The sequence below is a fragment of the Dermacentor albipictus genome, chromosome 3 (genome assembly GCF_038994185.2).
Source record: "Dermacentor albipictus isolate Rhodes 1998 colony chromosome 3, USDA_Dalb.pri_finalv2, whole genome shotgun sequence".
NCBI classification, from domain to species: Eukaryota; Metazoa; Arthropoda; class Arachnida; order Ixodida; family Ixodidae; genus Dermacentor; species Dermacentor albipictus.
The window spans coordinates 108,238,190-108,259,171 of NC_091823.1; the positions used below are offsets into that span (position 1 = coordinate 108,238,190).

The 20,982-nt window shown below is 46.2% G+C and overlaps 1 protein-coding gene and 1 long non-coding RNA gene across 8 annotated transcripts in view; both read right to left on the minus strand.

The window, feature by feature from the left end:
- Positions 1–5,331: 5,331 nt before the first annotated feature.
- LOC135904874 (DNA damage-regulated autophagy modulator protein 1-like) overlaps positions 5,332–20,982 on the minus strand; it is a 130,405-nt gene continuing 114,754 nt past the window's right edge. For all 7 annotated transcript variants that reach the window (XM_065435858.2, XM_065435856.2, XM_065435859.2 and 4 more), the window contains 3 exons: positions 13,895–14,072; positions 8,559–8,623; positions 5,332–6,557 (listed from right to left, as the gene is read on the minus strand). In XM_065435858.2, coding sequence (XP_065291930.1) covers positions 6,372–6,557; positions 8,559–8,623; positions 13,895–14,072 — 429 coding nt within the window. In that variant the 3' untranslated portion in view covers positions 5,332–6,371. The remainder of the gene's footprint in view (positions 6,558–8,558; positions 8,624–13,894; positions 14,073–20,982) is intronic.
- Positions 14,801–20,301, minus strand: LOC139057532 (uncharacterized). The gene is made up of 2 exons (XR_011512863.1): positions 19,347–20,301; positions 14,801–16,071 (listed from the first exon to the last, which is right to left on the minus strand). It is a non-coding gene; the product is annotated as an uncharacterized lncRNA (long non-coding RNA).

Genomic DNA, 20,982 nt, shown 5'->3' on the forward strand with positions numbered 1-20,982 from the left:
TGCATCCCCAGTGTTTGTCGTACACTTTTGTTATACGTATAACAATATATTTCCGAACGAACCATCTCTCATTTACTCTCACCCTCACTCCTTCGGCAGCGCCGCGGAAAAGCGGAGAATGCGTGTCGAAACAAGCAGACACAAAGCGGCATACAATTTCGCCACCTGCACGACCACCGCAGTGAAGCGGACTTACGGGCCGTCCCCTAGAGATGCAGCGGAGGTTCAACATGAATAAATGTTTTTTTTCTAGCCTAAAACGATAAGTACTCCAGTTAAACTTTCCGATATTAATCTTTTGTACACCCTTGTAAATTAATTCAAGCGTGTATGTTCACTTGAAATGCATCACCAATCTACATGTGCCTGAACATGAGGCATTTCGCTCAGTTTTCTATGTTTGCGCCTGTTCCTCTTCAAAACTATTCGCCAATCAACTTCAATACTTTTTAACGCACTAACTGTCAACTATGCATCCATGTGACGGGGTTGTATTGTGGCTGTAAAGCGCATCAAAATTTGTGAAAATCAGCAATATTGCCGTGCAATTGCAAGATTGCTTTATGAAAAAGCACATTGTGAAACCAAGTAGCGATTACCAATACGAGGCGATCCGAAAGCGAAATTACTTTTCTAGCATTGGGTGCGTTTGGCAGGCATTCTCAGATCAAGAAAAGCAGGTTGCCATTATCCTTCAAGAGAAAAGTGTATAACAGCTGTGTCTTACCAGTACTCACGTACGGGGCAGAAACCTGGAGGCTTACGAAAATGGTTCTACTTAAATTGAGGACAACGCAAACGAGCTATGGAAAGAAGAATGATAGGTGTAACGTTATGGGATAAGAAAAGAGCAGATTGGGTGAAGGAACGAACGCGAGTTAATAACATCTTAGTTGAAATCAAGAAAAAGAATTGGGGATGGGCAGGACATGTAATGAGGGGGGAAGATAACCGATGGTCATTTGGGGTTACGGACTGGATTCAAAGGGAAGGGAAGCATAGCAGGGGACGGCAAAAAGTTACGTGGGCGGATGAGATTAAGAAGTTGGCAGGGACAACATGGCCACAATTAGTACAGACCGGGGTAGTACATGACATGTGAGGGGCCTTTGCCCTGCAGTGGGCGTAACCAGGCTGATGATGATGAGTAATCCACCCAAACGTAGCTAAGTGCTACACTCTAAGAACAGTTTATGCCCTTTGGCGTGCCCCTTCTGCCACAGAACGATAATCGTCATCTGCCTTGATGCGTTTCCTTTCTTTAAAGCTGCGAGCCCGGAGCTTTCCAGTAATGAACGGCGCGCGCGTTATCAGATGGGGCACTCCAAAGGGTGTAAACTGTTCATCGTCATCAAGGCAGATGACGATTATCGTTGTGTGGCAGAAGGGGCACGCCAAAGGGTGTAAACTGTTCTTAAAGTGTACGAAGGAAACCCATACGGGTCCCTCGAAAGAAAAGCTTCGCAGTTGAAGAAAAATTCGTCCTGGTCTGGGACTCGAACCCGCGTCCACCGCCTTTCCGGGGGCAGCCGCTCTGCTATCTCAGCTAACTAGGTTGCTAGCAGGCAGGCGAAGTCGAATTTATCAACAACTCAGAAGCAAAGGTAAGAGTCTGACATAATAGTTTCTTCGAAACCCGCAAGGTGCACCCTTAGGTAATGTTACACCCTTTGGCTGTCTCTCTGCCACACAACAATAATCGCCATCTGCCTTGCTTGCGTTTCCTTTCTTGAAAATGCCGCGTCCGCTACTTTTCTGTCGGACATGCTATGCCATGCTGATAACGCGCATGCCGTTCGTTACTGGAAAGTATCGGGCTCGCCGCGTTAAAGAAAGGAAATGCGGACAAGACAGATGACGATTATTGTTGTGTGGCAAAAGAGTGCAATTTTGCTTAAGAGTGTGGAGAGAAGTAATTAATAAAGGAAAAAGGAAACATGCGCCCGAACGTAGCTAAGTGCTACAAAGGAAACCCATGGGTTTCTTTTGAGTGTGGGTGTAGGCCATTTGGTGATTCATGATTTTGCGAACTGACTGCAAGGAAAACACAAGACTTGAAGAAAGGGGCAACACGAAGCGGTACTGACAACGGGTAATTTGATGAAATGAATGCCGAGCTTATAGAGATCAGATACGCGTTTGCACCCGAAGAGCAACGTAAAAACCAATAAAATTACAAAGCCACCTTAAACAGTGGTGGGATACTAAGATACCAAGATAAACGTTGACAGTCTAGTAGGGTCCGAACACGTGTGTATCACATGGAAAGAAACAAAAGTTCTTTCTTAGAAACAGCAACTCACTGCGAGCTAACGCAATCGCCATCCTGAAAGCGTCGCATGGCCACTGACTCATCAAACCTCTGCGGAGTGTAGCACTTGAGAATGCCCCTACGCTAAACTCTCCACCTCGACCGACCGATCGATCGACCGACGGATGGGTAGGCGGGAAGGGCAGCGCCTTGACTACTCCCAATTCGTTTGATATCTCTAGGATACGGGTGTCGAAGGCTCCAGCTACACATAATGAGCGGATGGTTGAACGCAATAGAATGACCAGAGAGAAAGGGGGATTGAGAGGAGGGGTATATTTAACGAATACTGGTGAGGCTTGCCATGGCGTCACGTCTAACCTCCTATTCCAGGTGATAAAGAATGGTCGCCCAATGCACTTTACAGATGCCCAATATGCAAAAAGCACCAGCACATGCGATACAGAAGCTAATTAAACTGTTTCATTGAGACTAGTGTCTCCAAGAAAGGTTAAAACTCCCATCGCTTCGCGGGGCGCAAACGCAGCGCTAGTGCACGGGCAAAGTGCTTGGCGTAACTCAAGGCATAATAGCATTTCATGTAAATTCAGTGGGTACATTATAGCGGTACTTTCTAATGTGAAGTTCTGAAAGATCTCCCTAAGTGGGCTCTGTCTTCCTGTAAGTTAAAGGTAGGGCACAGGGGTGATCTTATCCATTAATTAAATATAATAAGTATGTTCAATTGATGACATTCAGTCAAATACGACGCAAGGTAAGTATACCTGGTAGCGAAGCTTCCATAGGAGCCCATACGTTCAAAACATGGCGGTCCATCGGCGGCTCATGGGGCTTAGCGCCATCTGTATGTGGTGGGAACACTTACGGCGGAAGAAAAAATAATGTGACGCCATGTCCGTTAAAAGCAGAAGTGACGTCATTTTGTTTTCGAAGGCGCGAAATTTGTTTTGTTGTCCTTCCTTTGGAGCTATATATTCAAATGCCCCGCCATTCGACTTGATGGATGTTTCAAGCTTTCAGCTTGGGAAGTGATGCAGGAAAAGGCCAGCCGTACGGTTGTCGAAATCGCATGCCTGCACAGAACATACTTTCTTTGGAGGCCGACGAAAGCTTTAGGTGTAGAGTGCTGATCCTATTGTCGGATGCCAAGCCCGTCGGCCAGAGCAGTCGCGCGAAAACAACTACACAATTATCTGGCAGTCGTAACCCACTCCTTTTAACTGAACAGATTAAGAAACGATGAAGCTACCCGCGTCACCAAATTCAGACAAACTTCGACAAGCAAGAAAGCACAAACTGTGAGGGGGGCGCATTTCAACAGGTGAACTTTACGAGTGCGCCTTTCTGCCCATTTCAAGACGTGCATTGCATTGCGAGTGATAGTGGCGTCAACGACCCCTGTAGCGATGGGCGCTGAAAAGAAATGCCTTTAATAATAAAATTAAACTTGTATTTTCTTAACTCGCCACGAATATATAAAATTGACTAAGAATTTAATTTTCATTGAGTGAATCTAACTGTCTCGCTTGAATTAAAAAACGCGTTTTTCTTTCCCAATGTTTGTTCCCTCCAAACATAGTCGCGCTTCAATCGCTGCTCCCATAACCCCCCATGCTGATGTCGGTGACAATCTGTACTGAACCGCTTTTCGCTCGAAGCTTCGCGACCTATTTGAATCTACCTTGTACGATGTACTCGTCACCGATTTTGTCGGTCAAGGCCACTCGGGATGCGAAACTCGTATATCTGGTCATACGTGCGAATAGGTTCGTGCTGCTGCTCTGAGTCGGTCAAGATTGCAAATAGCGAGCGACACGTAAAACAAGACACAGGAGTTAATCCATCTCCCCCTGGAGAATATATAGTAAATTCTTGTGTAGAAAGACTGTGTGATGAACCAGCGGCTCAACTTGCATGCAAATTGTTTGCTGTTACGTAACGACGGGGCAGCCCTCGCAGAGCAACGCTGTGCTGCATCTCACATGTTTGAGCGCACAAAAAACTTGGTGTTGTTGATAGGATGGTAGTCGGTACAGGACAAATCCAGAGACAACAGAACTGCCTGCGGGTCTGTAGAGATGACTCAGGTGCTCGCTGGCTGCTTTAAGATGTAAATGAAAGCACCACGCTAGACAGACAGCTTGGTGCTGGTGGTAGGTGTCTTGCGGCTGAGGTTCGAGATCATCGTGACACCGGGTGCCGGTAGCCTACATCTACACAGCTAAAGCAGATGGATCAGCAGTGACAGAGCCACCAGTGTATAGACGCGGTGACGTTGTTCGTAGCAGCATAACTGATGTTTTGGCGTAAAATATGTTAATGATAACAGGAGGGCTGTCAAGCAACTGTCCGTCATTCGAGTCACCGGGCAACGCTGTGATACAGAGCGCCGTTTTCGTTAGTCGAGGGGCGCCACTATGCTTTTATAGGCAGTAACGCGGCAGAGTCAACGAAAATCTTCGAGCGAGCCCTGTACCAGGCAAGGGGTAGGGCCACGTACAGCTAACCATCCCTATTCTTCAGGCTGCCTAACGTAGCAGGCTATAGTAGTTTATCGCCGATATATTTCTTATGGCAACTTACTCGATCTTCTCATACTTCTAACTTGTGTCTCCGAAAGCACCGCATAAGAAGCAGGGCCCGTATTCACAAAAAAATCTTGCACGCCAAAAATGTTCGTAAGAACAGCCTCAAGCGAATCCTAATGCTGCACATATTATTAGCGAAGACAGCCAGTCAATGGCAAAGAGCACTTGAGAACGAGAATCTTGGTGAATTCTGCTACAGTTCTTTGAACTATAAGAAATTTCGCACTTCACAGCGTGTAAGCTCACTACGTTCGTCGCGTGAACACTACAAAAACTCAGTTCCCGACTATGCTAGCCTCGACTTCAATTGACGAGTCCGACTAAATGAAATACATGTTGAAGAATGAGATAACAATGATTGGTGCCAATGTACTTACATGAAGTGATATTTCTCCGGCAATTGCTCTTTCTGCGTTGCAGCTTACCATACAAAGTTACGATAGCAAATACTAAACAAAAGACAATGTTGAAAAATAAAAAAAATGAAGCATTTTAATACAAACTGTACAGAGTATTTACAGGTTTGAATATATGTACGAGTGCGTTCAATCTGCGACTAAGGCGCTACGAGCATCTGTGAGCGTTTCCCGTTCAAAGTGGACATGTAGAAGCGATATGGAGTCTTATATGCTGCATGTAGTGCTTTAAAAACGGTGTAATAATGGAACTTTCTACGTATACGAGGGCGTGCTTTAGAAACTGACACATGGATTAGACGAGGTAATGTCCCGATTGTACAGTTGCATAATGGCTAGTCACCGGAGAAGCTCTTAATCTGGCTAAATTGCTTTTTTTTTTCAAGCTCTACCCGTATGGCCCGTATATCTGATAAGCAACAGCCAAATTTGAGCAAAGTGGTGATTGCAATCCATGCCATCGTTTAGCAAGGAAGGCTGGCCACGTGCTACCAGCTCACCTAATTGCGACTGCTGTTTTAATCGTTCATAGAGTGTTCGTCGTCCTGAACATCTGTGGTCACTTAGTTTGATTGACAAATCAAATCGCACTATTTCTTTAAATAGTTTCTGTTCGGCTTTCAGAGATTTCGAATCGTCGCTTCCCCTTTTACTGCATGTCCAGTGGAAGATTAGTGCTTAACATCACGTTGCTTTTCAGGTAAACGAGTCTGAAGTCAAACGATTCCACTGTGCTGACTCTCTCTTGCTTCCTCCTGCTCTTGCTTGAAGCTCAATAATGCAGATCCTAAACTTGCGTGACGAGGTATCCTTCCTGACTGCATACACTTAGTATTTTGGAATATCATCATAGACTTTCTGCCAGGAGTTAGCAACGACTCTTCAGCGACGAAGATGAACTAAGCAGCAACAGTTCGTAACGCAGTGCACACATTTCACAGGAATGGGTTCCGGTTCCTAATGCGACTTCCCGTTTCATACACAAAACCACTTCGTGAGGCTCGTTTGATGACCAGTGCTGGGAGGCACCCTGAATGCCCATTGACCTTAACGGCGAAACCCGCACTGCAATGTCCACGCAGCCGCGTGATCCCACTAGAACTTCATCATCTCATTGTTCGATTCTTTCTCCTGCTGCGCTTCACTGTTGACAACGATGTTCTCTAGGTTGATGGTGACGTTGACCGCCTTCATGTCCGCGGAAAGCGTGAGGAAGTTGCACATGAGACCGATGATGAGAATCCACTCTCCAACGGCGGACCAAGGGCTGAGGCCGCGATACTGCAATGAAAGCAGAATAAGGATCACTTTATGTTTAAATGTACTGGTGCTTATATGCAGGTTGAAGAACTAAACAAATGCCACGTAGATGAGGAAACAAGTGAGCAGTAGCTCCAGTAGGGCCGTGCAGAACTTTCATACCTTCAATACATTATTTTGGTATGATCTAAGGTGAAAACGACCTACAGATGCGTTTGTGAGGTTTTGACCACAATATATAAGTATTTACACGCACGCACGCGCACGCAGTGATAGAAAAAAAAAACGAGACGCTGAATAAAACGTACTTTCTCAAAACTATAAATATAAATTGATCATGAATTGCCAACTAGCTCAAGCAACCACCCTAGTTCTATAAATATAGACATGATTTTCATAGCGCAGGAAGGCAGGAAAGGAATAGAAAAAACAGCGAAAGTAAAAAGCAGAAATTAACATAGGTGCTACTGGTACTTTAGCACCTGTCTTACTTCCTACTCCAAGAACCAACGTCGCTGTGCCACTTGTGGCTGGGCGTGGCACTTAGGAACACTTTACTCCCACCGTACGGGGATGGTCGATTGCCCGATGTGCGAGTCCCGTGGGTACGAGGAAATCACGGAGCACCTACTGCACATCTGTCGACGTCCAACGCCTCTTTCTGCGGGCAACTTTAGGCCAACTTGATTTGAGACCGTTCTCTGAGTCAAAGGTACTCGGACCCTGGCCACGTCCGTCAATGGCACAAAAGCAATTTGTGCACTATTGAATTACTTGAAGTGAGCGGTCCTGACATACTGCTGATAGTGATCCTGCGTATCCTGCCATGTGCACCCAGTGCCCCCTCTCTCTCTCTCTTTTGCTCTTTCTATATACTCCGCTTCTCTTAGCCCTGTGTAGGGCAGCAAACCCGACGCTCATCTGCTTGACCTCCCTGCCTCCCTTCTCCTTGCTTTCTCTCTCTCTTTCCTTCTGCTGGTATCTTTATTTTCGTTTCCTGAACTTTTGCTGTACAATATTAGTGTCGCACAGTATTCACCAATTCACTCAAGTAACTTTATGAATGTAGACTTCTCAGAACCTCATTGCTCTTTCAGGGAGCTTGATTAAAGCACAGCGAAATTTGTCTTATGGTAAAGATATAAACAGATGGCAAATGCTACTGAAAAGCGAACAAGTCTGCATGAGCACACACAAGCGTGCCATATAGTAAACACTGCTTGTGAAACATGACTCGAAAGACATTTTATTCCCGAAGGCGTTGCTGCCGAGGTGTGACGTGGGAATCGAGGTATGCGAGGTATGCCTACAGTCGCTAGGTAACAGGAGCATGCCTGATGAGACAGAAAAAAAATGCCTAATGCGAGTGAAAAGCGGTGACGTTGGCTAGAAGAGGTTGTCTCTGGCCTGCTACTCCACAACCAGGCGTGAGTGTCCGAAGTCATAGAATGCCGATGAGCCGCGGTAAAAGCTTGTCGCACGACTGGCCCAGTCGACAAACTGAATACTCTCACCAATAACTTCTGTTATGTCCCAAGGCAGAGCCTCCATCTTTATATTATTCGGAAGCTTTGGCGGTAAAACACAACCAGGGTGCGTGGCTTGGTACGAACTTCAGCACCTTCACGCTGAAGGCACGCTTCCCCGAATTTGCACCAATCAAGGAAGCATTGTTTTGCGCTGTCCGAAGGTTCTGGACGTAGACCGGGCGTAGATTCTACTCCCTAAGGGCACACTGGGAAATGCTGGCCCTATACCGACAGCGCTATTGAGCCATTCAGGATGCTGTGGCGCATCAATGCGCAAGGAGCATAAAGCAGCGCATGGTCGTTGCCACTGGCATTAGTAATTTGAATAGGAAAACACTGTGGAAGCAACAGATCCAAGCCCGAACGGTAATATAGGTGAGGAAGTAGATGTGTCCGATGTTGTTCATCCCAATTAAGCTCCTTATTTCAAGAGAGCATAATAAAGTACAATATCGTTTCAAGATTATCATTTAAAGTTCGCATCCAGACTTACGATAGTTCCACGATGTGGGTTGGGCTTGAAGTCATCTAGGCTGTTGAATGGAGCACACGCGGCCACTGTTTGGTTTGGTCAAGGTAAAAAAGGACACCAAAGTTTCGCAGTAACAATGAGCTTTCTTTGGATTGTAAAAAATGTCTATCGTAACTGCAAATTGAAACTTCACAGCGCCACATATTCACTGCCTGGAATAACACTAGTGTTTCAAGACGTTTCTCTTACCATGCTTTTGTAAATCATGGTTAGTGGCTTGACATGGAGCCATGTTGACTAATATGTTGTATATTAGACGATTACAAAGTAGCAGGCTATTGGCACTCACATCTCTTTCATTCTGATATGCTACTCCCCTTTTTAAATGTAATTGCAACTCATGTTAATTTTCAAGGTATTGCTTTGTAATAGTTGTATGTTTCTCTATTCAAGAACCTAACAAGTAAGGTCGCTAGGGAAACTTGCATGAAATGGTCAAAAGAATGTACATTGCTGATGAAAAAAAATAGAACGATTTGCTATATAAAAAGAGCAAGTGAAAGTGATTCGCTTTAAAACAGGATAAATAGTAACGAAATCAATCAGTTTATAAAATGAGTGACGTGCTTGACGGCGTACCTATATTTATTGCAGCGATGATATTTACGTATAGCACGTATTGTTTCGTTACGTAATTCTCACACGAACAGAGGGTTAGCAGCGCAGCTTTAGTGGTAGTAGAAATGGCATTACGTATTCGCCAACAAGTTCTATGTGTGCTGCCCTGTGTCGAGCCAAGTCGGGCGATGGCCTTGACTTGGTGAAACCGACGTACCCGAAGACTTCGAGAAAAACACGCCTCTGTGGTGAAAAGGTGGAGGGAATTAGGAAGGTCATTCGCCTTGTTATACCAACTTCGTTATTTTGGTCTTGCGACTGCACAGCATGACACATAATTTGAGCTTCTGAAACTCGTAGCTTGCGTGTTTCGACATACAGTCTGGGGATGAACATCATTCACGTGATCGACAATGTCCACGAGCACCCAGAACGTCTACCCGATATGCAACCTAGGCACCACTAATGTTTGCACATAATAAATACTTCGGTGAATGATTACACACTTCGAGCCGAAAAAGAAACGTAATAATACGTAAAACCTCCACGCTGCAACAATACACAGAAATTAGTATGAAACTGCAGAGCTTGAGAAAGTGAAAGCAACAGCGCCAGAACGAGACGTTAGCAAGAATTACATACTCTGGAAGTGAGGAGCATCTCTTTCACACTTTCCAGTTCGTTTTCTGGAAGGCCTGCTCTCTGAAACATGTTCTTTTCTGAAATGGTGGTCAGTTAGAGCGTTACTCTATATTAACTTTATCAAATTTCTATGTTATTGTCTTCAAACAGCAATGTGCCAATCGCTGAAAGCGTGTGCGCACGATTTTTGCTTCTGGGAGGTAATGTGACGAAGGAGCAACATAGCGGAGCTCCAAAGGTTAAGCTATATGTCCCTCTGGATCAGCAAACGTTTCAGTAACTGAACAATGGAAATGTTTACAATACGTTGCAATGACATAAGCCTATCAGCGATGTCCTCGTTTTTTTATTGATTTTTTTTGTCGCTGTGGACATGAGAAAAGGCAGACAGTCGAGCTGCTAGCGGCGACATCGTAAGTAGCTTCATATGGCCTCGTGTAAGCAACGCAACGTGCCATGTCAGAGTAGTGAAACTCGAGGAGCCACATCAAATGCGATGTTTAGAGGCGTGCCCTGTAGTTCTACGGACGCATCAGGTATTGTGGGATCAGTGCTTGTAGCGTTCTGTCGCCGAACAGAAGGCAAAGGTTTCGTCTGCAAGACACGGCGGCCGCATCTTCCGAGAGAATCTTATTGCACCGTACGCCTCATTTCTGGGAATTCAGGACCAGATGTACCCGGAGTACCAGGTGTTTAAATTAATATAGAACGCTAACTGCGGCCTCCTTACGTATCTGAAGTACAGAAAGAGAAAGTGATTGTAACGAGGAAGATGTGCCATTTTCTGCAAACGTTCAGGGAGCAATACTTGGCGCCTTGGGGAAGGGGGATATAAAGATGAAAGGAGATAGAGAAGGTCGAGACAGAGCCCTTGGTTGTCAGCGGTAGGCAGGCCGCGCATTCACAAGTTACACGAAAACCCCGTGTCCTTTGGGAACGTGAGAAGGTGCCTGAAGGCGGAGCTGTGGTGCCGGCCAGGGAAAAGCAGTTGCGATGCCGATACCGCGGGAAGTCCCAGGCGTCCGAATTACGCGTAGAGAGAAGCCCTCTCTTTGGGAGAGGGTTCTATGAGAGGGTACTATGAGAGGGTGCTAGCGGGTACTAGGCACAAATAGTCAATTGTCTGTACGTGGCCCCTCCCATTTTAGCTCAATTCGCGACAGTCACAGAGTGAACAAATTAGCTCGGTAGTTCCTCTCCGGCAAAATATTCTAAAAATATTTGCAATGAAATGGAGGTATCGAAAGCTGAGACAGCTCGCTTTGAGTATTCATCTGGTTTATGGTTATTGTGCTAGTTCAAAAGAAACTGTGTGGACATCGCTTGCAACAAATATACGGACATCTCCCCTGCTTCTCACGATGATGGTGAAAACACAGTACCATGGGGCTTCCTTGCAGATGGCACAATGTGCAGCTAGCTTGAAAAACACGCCACGATCAAATATTTAAATCATACTGTATTGGCGGCTGCTTGCAGAGCATAACCAATCAAATTTGAGAAAATACCATTAGAGAAACAATCCAGTTGATGCGCCAACATTACTGCCCAGGCAAAACTCTTCGATGCCATGCGGCTTATCAGGCAACTGACGAATAAGCGCGACCAGCAAAATGAACAACGAGAACTGCTGTTTATGAAATTCTGAGGAGTGCAAAGCCACAAGGAAATGTTTGCTGATCGTGGTTCGGGGTGATATATTGTTGAGTAGCTGTCTGTCTTCACGCTCATTCGTCGCCTGTGTTGTGTAGCAGTGTCCTTTTCTTTCTTATCGTCTTTTTCTATAGCAGTGTCTTTTCTCCCACGAGTGGGGAGGCCGGACTCTTAGGCGCCGGCCGGGCCACCGCGCTGCCGTCTACCTTTTATACTGACGACAGAAGCCCGGTTTTGTAATTTCCCAAAGTGTTTAGTGAATGCTTCCCGACTCTTTTGTGCACTTTCGCTTTCTAGACGCCCAAAGTTCTTTGCTCTAGTTCTTCAAACGTCCGGCTGCGGTCTCGCTAGTTTCATGTATGTTGTTGCTTTCGTTGGTTTGTAATTCTTTAGGCAGACGGCTGTCATCGAATTCAAACTTGGCGAAGCCCGCCCTCGATTGGCTGTACGTCTTTGATCTGTGAGGCCTGATTGGTTCTGGTCAACGAGGAGTTGTGATTGGTCTTCTTTTTGCTCTCTGGCTGGGCGTTGGGATGATTCCCGAGGCATCCGGCGAGAATTCGCGCTGGAGACACCAAGAGACCAGGTCGTAACGAGTGCTGCTCATCTGCCATAGTTATGTATTGCGCAAGTGCCTAGGTCTGTAATTCAGGTAACTAAAGGTAAAACCAAGTCAGGAAAATGTCCACGGACCTCCTGCGCGCTCGTCTGAGCTCTCCAGCGCGGTACAAGTAGCGATAACATTCTACGCTACGGTATGGTAGCTCCGTCATTTCTTACGCTGCTGCAAGGCGTCAACTGAAACCCACGAGAACTGAAACCTTTAAATGCGACACGACTAACTCTTTGGAATCGCAATGCTAGCCAAATTGATATGTTTGCTGACGATGAATTTCGAAGCGTATGCGGTGGATTTACAAATTCTTATGCCGCTATAATATAGCTTCGCTATATTATAGTGGCGACTGTGCATATTGTAACATGCCTGAAACTACGGCGTAGTGAATTTCGCATCAACTAAGCTAGGTTGTTAGTTAATCTCTCCTTCACAACTTAAAACGGGCCTAGCACTTGGCATTGCCTTTACACCATAAAAAATGCGAATAGTTAAGCTTTAATAATAGGAGTCGTAATCAAGAGGAATACGCTTCTCATGGGGATTGTATAGTAATGTGCTACAAGGGCGCTACTTGTTCAACGCCCAGCCACCAAAACAGGCGCCAGCATCAGACGCAGTGCAGACTGTTGTTATCGATTAACTTTTAAATCCTCTCAAAAGTAGGCTCTCGAAGAAGAGCGTCATTAGGAAAAACTAGGGCAATCTTCACCACCACCACAAACGCAGGTGGATATTTTATGGCAATCGGGGCAATAAGTTCTATGCGTGTTGTTGACGGCAGTAAAATTTAACGAACTTTGCTGGAATGACCAAAAAGGAATACTAGAAATCATAGCGTGAATGACGAGCATCCAAGATTAGAAAACTGCTGTGAAGAGAAAAAAGAGCCTACAACTGCATGGAGGTGAATCTTTAGACGGCGTGGAGATTGCTGCTGCCAGAATGACACCAACACAATGTTTTTGTGTAAGAGTTTGCTTGGCAATTTCAACGCGTTCCCTAATCCTGTCCCGGAATGGTGTCCTGACTTACAGCATCGTGGCCTGGGATTCTCCAGTGCACTTTCAATTGTTTGATAACCGAGCTCGATCCATAGCTACGGTCTATCCGACAAGGAAAGCATGAATAGAAATTTAAGACAAAAGAAAGGCCTGGAAGCATGCTGGCCATCTGTTATGTTTGCATGCTTGTAAATGCCAGTATGATTGCAGTGCGATAGTACAGCAGCCAATGCTCCCGCTTTTTGACGTTTTGGCTAAAATCAAACTGTTCAAACTGATCAAAGTGAACTTCGACGAACAATAAAGGAATAAAAGAAAAGTGACACACAACATTACAGCGACGCGACGTCAGGTGTGGGGTGGAAGGGGTCGGTGTGGCAAAGAGTAAGGGTGGAGGGTGGCCGCATTTCCTCCCTCATGACGTACACGAAACAAGCAGATCAGTTATTTTTTTACGAGTAGTAAAATGTTTTCCTTCAATGTTTGGCGGTGCCTTAAATTTTAAACGGGGACCATTATCCTCAGGAGCCTCACGAAATACCTTTTTAATTTCTTCGTATATATTTATGTATTTGTTGCATAAACAATTAGTAGGATTGCATACTCTATTGCCGCGTACTTCAATTTATTCGAGAACATTTTTGGTTTCAATCATTCGCGAGGGTCTTGGAAAATGTTTCATTCCATAGAACGTGAAATCACGTAAGCTTACCACATCCTCCCAGTCCCGCCCACCCACTTAGACTGGCTGATAAGTTCGCCCCTCCTTCCCATCCCACAAGAGCGAGCATGTTCGCAGCAAACAACGCGTTCGTCAAGGATACTGGCTATAGCACCGCCAATGCTGGCCAACGAGGCGACTATCCTGGCGTATCCGAGCATTGGACGACAGTGCTCGTGCCCCAGCAACCACACGAACATGGCCTGGATGATGAAGTAGCCCGTCGAGAAAACGAAAGCCAGACCGGCGCCAGCGATGTGTGGAAGGAGAACAGGCAGCAACTGCGGAATAAAAAAAAGAATTAGCACAAAAGAATCTAAGGTTCAGGACAAGGAGCATCTAAATTTGAAGATGTATATTTAATGCAAGTTCGTGTACATTCGGCTAGAGGATGAAATGTGCGTGCATATTAAGAACGCGCTTGTTAACGGCACTCCAATGGACATTAAGTTTGATGCCACAAGGCATATAGCTAAATGAAGCCACGCTTGCAACTTGATGAAGAAGAACTTGCAAAAAAGTGTGCTTTTGCAAGAGGCAAAATTTTAAAAAATATGGCTAATTAATGACCGGGCGTTTAGACTCCAGTGTAATTTGCATTCGATACTCATAGCATCGTGCAGATTCAAACGAAGGAGTCTAAATAAAAACATAAATCATAGCGCTTCCTCTATTATATGCGTTTGACATAAATGAGGTGCATATTGTTGATTGTTAATGCTAGTGTAAAGCATTTGTGTGAAACGTCTGAACCAGCGCTGCACTCAGATGCGTCTAGTCCGAGAAACTTTTCAAAGCAATATCTTTGTCTACAGCCGAACATCCTTCGTGACCAATGAATGTGCAATGTGTTTTATTGTATCTAACACTAAGTGAGTCTAGATTGATAAGGTATTCATTCCTCCAAAGCTCTACTTTTGTTAATGTTATCGTAGTGGGCAATTATCGAAAGACAAAATGAACCTGAAAGTTCCACTTCATGAAAATTGCGCCGTAACTCAAGTACGAGTACGTCCAGATTTCAGATTTATTATCAGAATACGAGTGATACAGTGCAAAAGAATACATAAATGCGAAAGGAGTCTCAAAGCCACGAGAATCAGAGCGAGAGAGAGAGAGAGAGAAAGGCAAAGGAAAGACACGGAGGTTAACCAGAGATTATCTCCGGTTGGCTACCCTGTTCTGGGGGAAGGGAAAGGGGATGCAATAGGTGAGAAAGAAAGAAGGATAAAAAAAAGGAAAAAAAAACCTAAGCACACACACGCACGTACACACGAACTATTTCTGTGGGCACTGTCACGCAACCCGCAAAGGCATTCCTAGTCTTACGCAGTGTCACCGTACAGTCCTGCGCCACACAGTGTACTGTCACAATTTGTCAGAAAGTCCCGTGTCTTTCAAGTATCGCAGCAGCGCCTTCATAGCGGATCGCGCTGATGTTCGCGTAGGCCAGGTTCCAAGGATCTTGTCTTCTGTCATAGGGCGCTTGTCCAGTTTGTCTAAGGTGGCTGAGAGGACAGTTCTTTGTGGGTTAAAACGAGAGCACTGACAAAGAAAATGCTCGATCGTTTCGTTGCACCCGCAGAAGTCACACAGTGGGCTGTTGGCCATTCCGATAAGGAAAGAGTAGGCATTTGAAAATGCTACTCCAAGCCATAGACGGATAAGAAGGGTGCAGTCACGTCGTGGAAGCTCGGACGGAATATGGAGCTGTAAATTAGGGTCTAGAGTATGGAGGCGTGCACTTGTGAAATCGGATGAATTCCACTGGGCTAATGTCAGGTCACGCGCAAGTGTGGCAAGTTTTTTCGCTGCGTCGGCTCTCGAAAGAGGAATGGCAACGCAGTTGACGCCGTCATGGGCAGATCGGGCAGCTGCGTCTGCTCGATCATTGCCATGTATGCCACAGTGACTAGGCAACCACTGATATATTATATCGTGCCCTTCGTCAACTAGTCGATGGTGGACTTCTCTGATCTCTGCGGCGAGCTGCTCATGTGATCCATGGCGCAGTGCTGAGAGTACACTCTGTAGGGCTGCCTTGGAATCACAGAAGATTGACCATGCCTGGGATGGTTCCTCCTTAATAAAATGAAGAGCCGCACGCAGGGCTACGAGTTCAGCAGCTGTCGTTGATGATACATGTGACGTCTTTAGCTGTATCTTGACGGATCTTCTTGGTATCAGCACAGCGGCAGCTGCGCTTGCAGATGTAACTGAACCGTCGATGTAAACGTGTACGCGGCCACTGTGCACCTCATGTAAATGTTCTAACGTGGCCTGCTTAAGGGCAAACGAGGACATGTTGGCTTTCTTCATGATTCCTGGGATGGTGAGGCGTATGTCAGGTCTGTGCAGGCACCATAAAGGTAAGGATGGTCTTGCTGCAGGCATGTAGTTCGATGGCAATGAGGGGCGATTGGCATCAATTAAACGACTGAAAGTTGTGTGTAGCCTTTCTGTGGGTAGAGCGGCAAGATGGTGAGAAGGTAATCGGGCAACGTGCCGAATATGCGCTCTGAGAGCGTCGGTTGCCAAGTACGTTGATATTGGGTGATCTCGAGCTATGACGATCGTTGCCGCTGTAGACGCACACCTCGGAAGACCGAGACACGTCCTTAGGGCCTGAGCTTGTAGTCCCTGGAGTACACGCAGGTTTGTTTTGCAGGTGTTGCCAATCACAGGGAGGCTGTGTCTTGCGAAGCCGAGGAACAAGGCGTTATACAGCTGCAGCATTGACCGCACCGAAGTGCCCCATGACTTTCCGCCGAGAAATTTGAGGAGATGTATTATTGTCAATAATCTCTTCTTCAGGTATGAAACATGCGGGCTCCATGATAGGTCTCGGTCAATAATTACCCCTAAAAAGCGGTGTTTTCGTGCATTCGCTACTGCTTGCCCATTGACCTTTACACTGTAACGCTTCATGTCCTTCCGAGTGAATGTAACAAGGCAGCATTTCTCTGAAGACAGCTCTAAGTTCTGTTTTCGCAAGTACAGAGATGTTATCGTAGCTGCCTTTTGCAACCGTGCTCGTACCTGCAGCCGTGTTACGGCAGACGCCCAAATGCAGATATCGTCGGCATATATTGATACCTGAACTGTGTTGGGCAAGGATCGGACTAGGCCAACGAGCACTAGGTTGAAAAGCGTCGGGCTTAACACTCCGCCTTGTGGTACTCCACGGCACGTTTGGTGTTGAGTCGTGGCGCCATCCTCGGTCATCACGAAGAAATGCCTGTCGGTCAAATAACTGCACAGCCACTGAAAAGTGCGGCCACCGATTCCGGCTTCAGTAAGAGCATTTATAATGGCATAATGTGCTATATTATCATAGGCGCCTTTTATGTCTAGGAATAATGCAGCAGTGAGTCGTTTCCGGCGTTTTTGATGCTGAACGAATGTAACCAAATCGATGACATTATCTATGGATGAGCGCCCACGCCGGAAGCCAGCCATAGCATCTGGGTACACGTTGTAACTTTCCAGGTACCATTCCAGGCGAGTCAAAATCATTCGTTCCATTATTTTCCCTATGCAGCTGGCCAGAGCGATGGGGCGGTACGATGACAAGTTTAACGGTGATTTGCCAGGTTTGAGAAGTGGAACCAAGCGGCTGCATTTCCAGTCACGTGGAACCAAACCGTTGCGCCAAGACTCGTTGTAATGGTTTAGTAGCATGAGTCGTGCTGTCTGGCCAAGATTGGCGAGCGCCGCATAGGTAACCCCGTCCGGGCCAGGTGGCGAAGAGCGCCTGCAAGTCGCCAGTGCCGCTTCAAGCTCCTCCAGCGAAAAAATTACATCCATGTGGGAATCCCGTGGCACAGGAGTAGCACATGGTGTAATTGCGCGTTGGAACTACAAGCTGGAAAGTCTTGAGCAAAATTCTTCAGCAATGTCAATTTCGCTGCGACCTTGGTGCAAAGCGAGGGCTTTGAAAGGGACACGCTGTTGTGGTGATACGCGAAGCCCACGCACGGTTCTCCATATTTGAGATAATGGCTGACGTGGATCCAAGGACTCACAGAAACGTTTCCATCTTTGAGATTGTAGTGCATCGATGCGACGTTGAATCTTCTTTTGCATCCGCCTTGCCTCTCGGAGATCATGGATGGATTTAGTTCTCCTGTATCTTCGTTCAGCCCGCCGGCGAATTGCTCGTAGTCGCTGCAGTTCTGCTTCAAATTCTGCATATTTCGGGAAAGGCTGGAAACTACGCGTAGCCTCTTGCATGGCTTTTTGAATTTCGTGTTCCGGACTTGAAGGGTTCCCTTGCTGACATACTCCCTCCATGTGCGACCGAAACGCCGACCAGTCAATTCGCCGGAGCGTCATGGAGGAGTATTTCAATTGTCCCTTGATCTTCAGGTACGTCGGAATATGGTCGCTTCCATGTGTTTCAATGTCTGTAAACCATTGCACGTTTCTTTCAAGAAGCCGAGAAACCAGGGTCAAGTCTAGGCAGCTGCTGTAGGTAGGCCCGCGTAAATATGTCGGACTACCATCGTTGAGGCAGTAAAGGTCGTGCTGTGTGGCAAAGGATGCTATTCGCCTTCCCCTGGAGTCCATCTTCAGGCTCCCCCAAAGAGGATGGTGAGCATTAAAATCTCCTGTGAGAATCGTAGGGCCGGGTGTCGCTGAGAGCACGTCGTGTAGTCGTTTAGAGTCGAAGCCACTTGAAGGAGCAATGTACACAGCAACGAGTGTGAACGTAAGCTTATTCGATTTCACGATTAAACAAACGTACTGGTTGTCGTCGTGAGGTGGAACTGGGTGCAACACGTAAGTCAGATCACTTCTAATATATACAATTACTTTGCTTACATCACCACAGGTAGAGGACATGAATGCCTCATAGCCAGAAATACGTATAACATTCTGCACGTTCGGTTCGCAAATTACAAGGATGGGAAAACGGTTTTCGAAGACAAAATGTCTAAAATCTGAAATTCTTGATTTGAGACCACGGGCATTCCACTGCAGTAAAGATGCTTTCTTGACTTCCTTGTGGAAGGGTAGCGAGGGGCGGGCCATGGTGCTATGCGATGCTTTCAAGTACTGCAGTCAGCGCGTCCAATACTTGCAGTGCGCTACGAGCAGCCGGAGTGTCCATGTTCGTCAGTAGCAGACGCATGACATTCGTGAGCGATTTGAGCATGGTAATCACTTGTGAGTCCTTGTCTTGCATTTGGTCAACTGTAGTGACATTTGACTGTAAATGGCGAGTCATTTGCTGTGGCTCTGGCGCGTGGCCTGTTCTCGGCAGTGCCGGCCACGCATCACTTGATGAAGCATGGCTACTTCTTTCGTTGACATTCGCGCTCTTACTCGAGACAGATGGAACAGCAGGTGGCGTTGCCGGACGAGACATTTCCCTTGAACCGGAAGAGGGTTTCATGGACTTTCGTTTCCTGGAGCGATGTCGCCTTATCGCTTCTGAAGCATCTCTGTGTGACGATCCGTCTCTGGCCATTTTTCTCAAGATTTTCTGCTCTTTCTTTAGGCGTGGACAGTCTTTTGAGGACGCAGCGTGCGATCCTTGACAATTTGGGCACTTGAGCTCTGTTGCACGGCAAGTGTCGGTGTCGTGGTGTTCGGAACATCGTGGGCATATCGTTGTATTTCGGCAGACAGCACTCACATGTCCAATTCTTTGACACCTTCTGCACTGAAGTGGTTTTGGTACGAAAGGTCGTACCACATGACGAAAGTGGCCGACCTTTACATGTGATGGTAGGCAGTCACCTTTGAACACGAGCCTTACACAGGTCGACTTGCCAAGGCGCCGAGCTTGTAGTAAGGCAACACCATCTGTCGCAGGTTTGATTAAAATTGGCAGGTCGGTGTCGTTAATGGATGTGTCAATGTCATAAACAACACCGGCCGTTGTTTCGTTGTCTTACGGAATGAGGTAGTGGACATTAATGTTGCCCAGGAGCTTTACTACCATCAAAGCATTGATTGCGCTTCGGTTGTGGACGTCAATAGCCAGGATGTTCTTTCGAGTATTAATTCTGATATCTTTGATTTCTCCTGGGACAAGAGCCTCCAGAGAAACGGAAATCGCTTGTCGATTAAGGCGGTTGAGGTTGTCGGCAGGTGCGTCCGGCACAAAAAGAATTGTGTGCGCCGATGGCCTGCGCTGTGGAATGACGGTAGACTTACTTGACGAAGACCGTCCGCTGATGTTTCTTCTCTTGGCCTTCCGGTGTACCATTCTTTCGAAGCCTTCGTCATCTGAGGCGTCATCGCTTGAGTAGGAGTACAGCGCAGTGTCCTCGCTGTCAGCTTGACTCGGTGGGCAATTTCTCTTCCTCGGGCCGGTACCTGACGAAGCAGTCACGTCGCGTCGGCATTCTGCCGACTCCACTTCCATTGCCGTGGCAATGAGAGCGGCGTCTCCCAGTAAAACACGGGAAAAAGCCGAAAAAACTGCAGCGCGAAGGAATAGTGGTCTCTACGAGAATCACTTCGTCTTCCTCCAAAATCAGAGCGAGACCTCCTGTTAGACTGTACATCCTGGTGAACAGTGATAAATGCAAAGAAAAAATACATTAGACAAAACGTTGATGCAAGTCAGAAATAAACATACATGACAATATTCTACGCGGAAAAGCTGTTAGCATGAATAGTATGAAATAATCATGCGTTTAACAAATGCGACCACAAGTTCTTTTTAGATATATTACGATGGATCCCTTCCTAATTCCCGCAGGCAAAGAACTCAAAAACGAAACTGATGAAAAATGTTGCGTATAGTTACCGTAATTCGTACTGTGTTTAGACAAGCGTAATTACATAATGTTACAAAGCTAGTCAATGGTACACGAGGAAACTGATTTGGGAGTGTGAATTCAAGGATTTCAAACATGCATATTTTCGTATTTGAACCATTGTGACGCGGTGAAGGATCTTGAGCTTACTAAGTTTAGTCTTTGGCTTTTTTTAATGCAATGTGGTGCAATACCTCGTTATAACAAAGTTCAATGGGGAGTCAAATTGCTTTGTCATATCCATTATCGCATGTACGGCACTATGGATCTTTGTGGTGATTTCAAATTTTATTACACTTAGTTCGTTATTTCCATCATTTCGCTATATGCCACTTGGTTACGACGAGGTCTGGTTGTAGTCTGTCCTTACAAATAAATAACTTTACCAAGGCCTGAGCAGACGTCGCAAAGACAATGA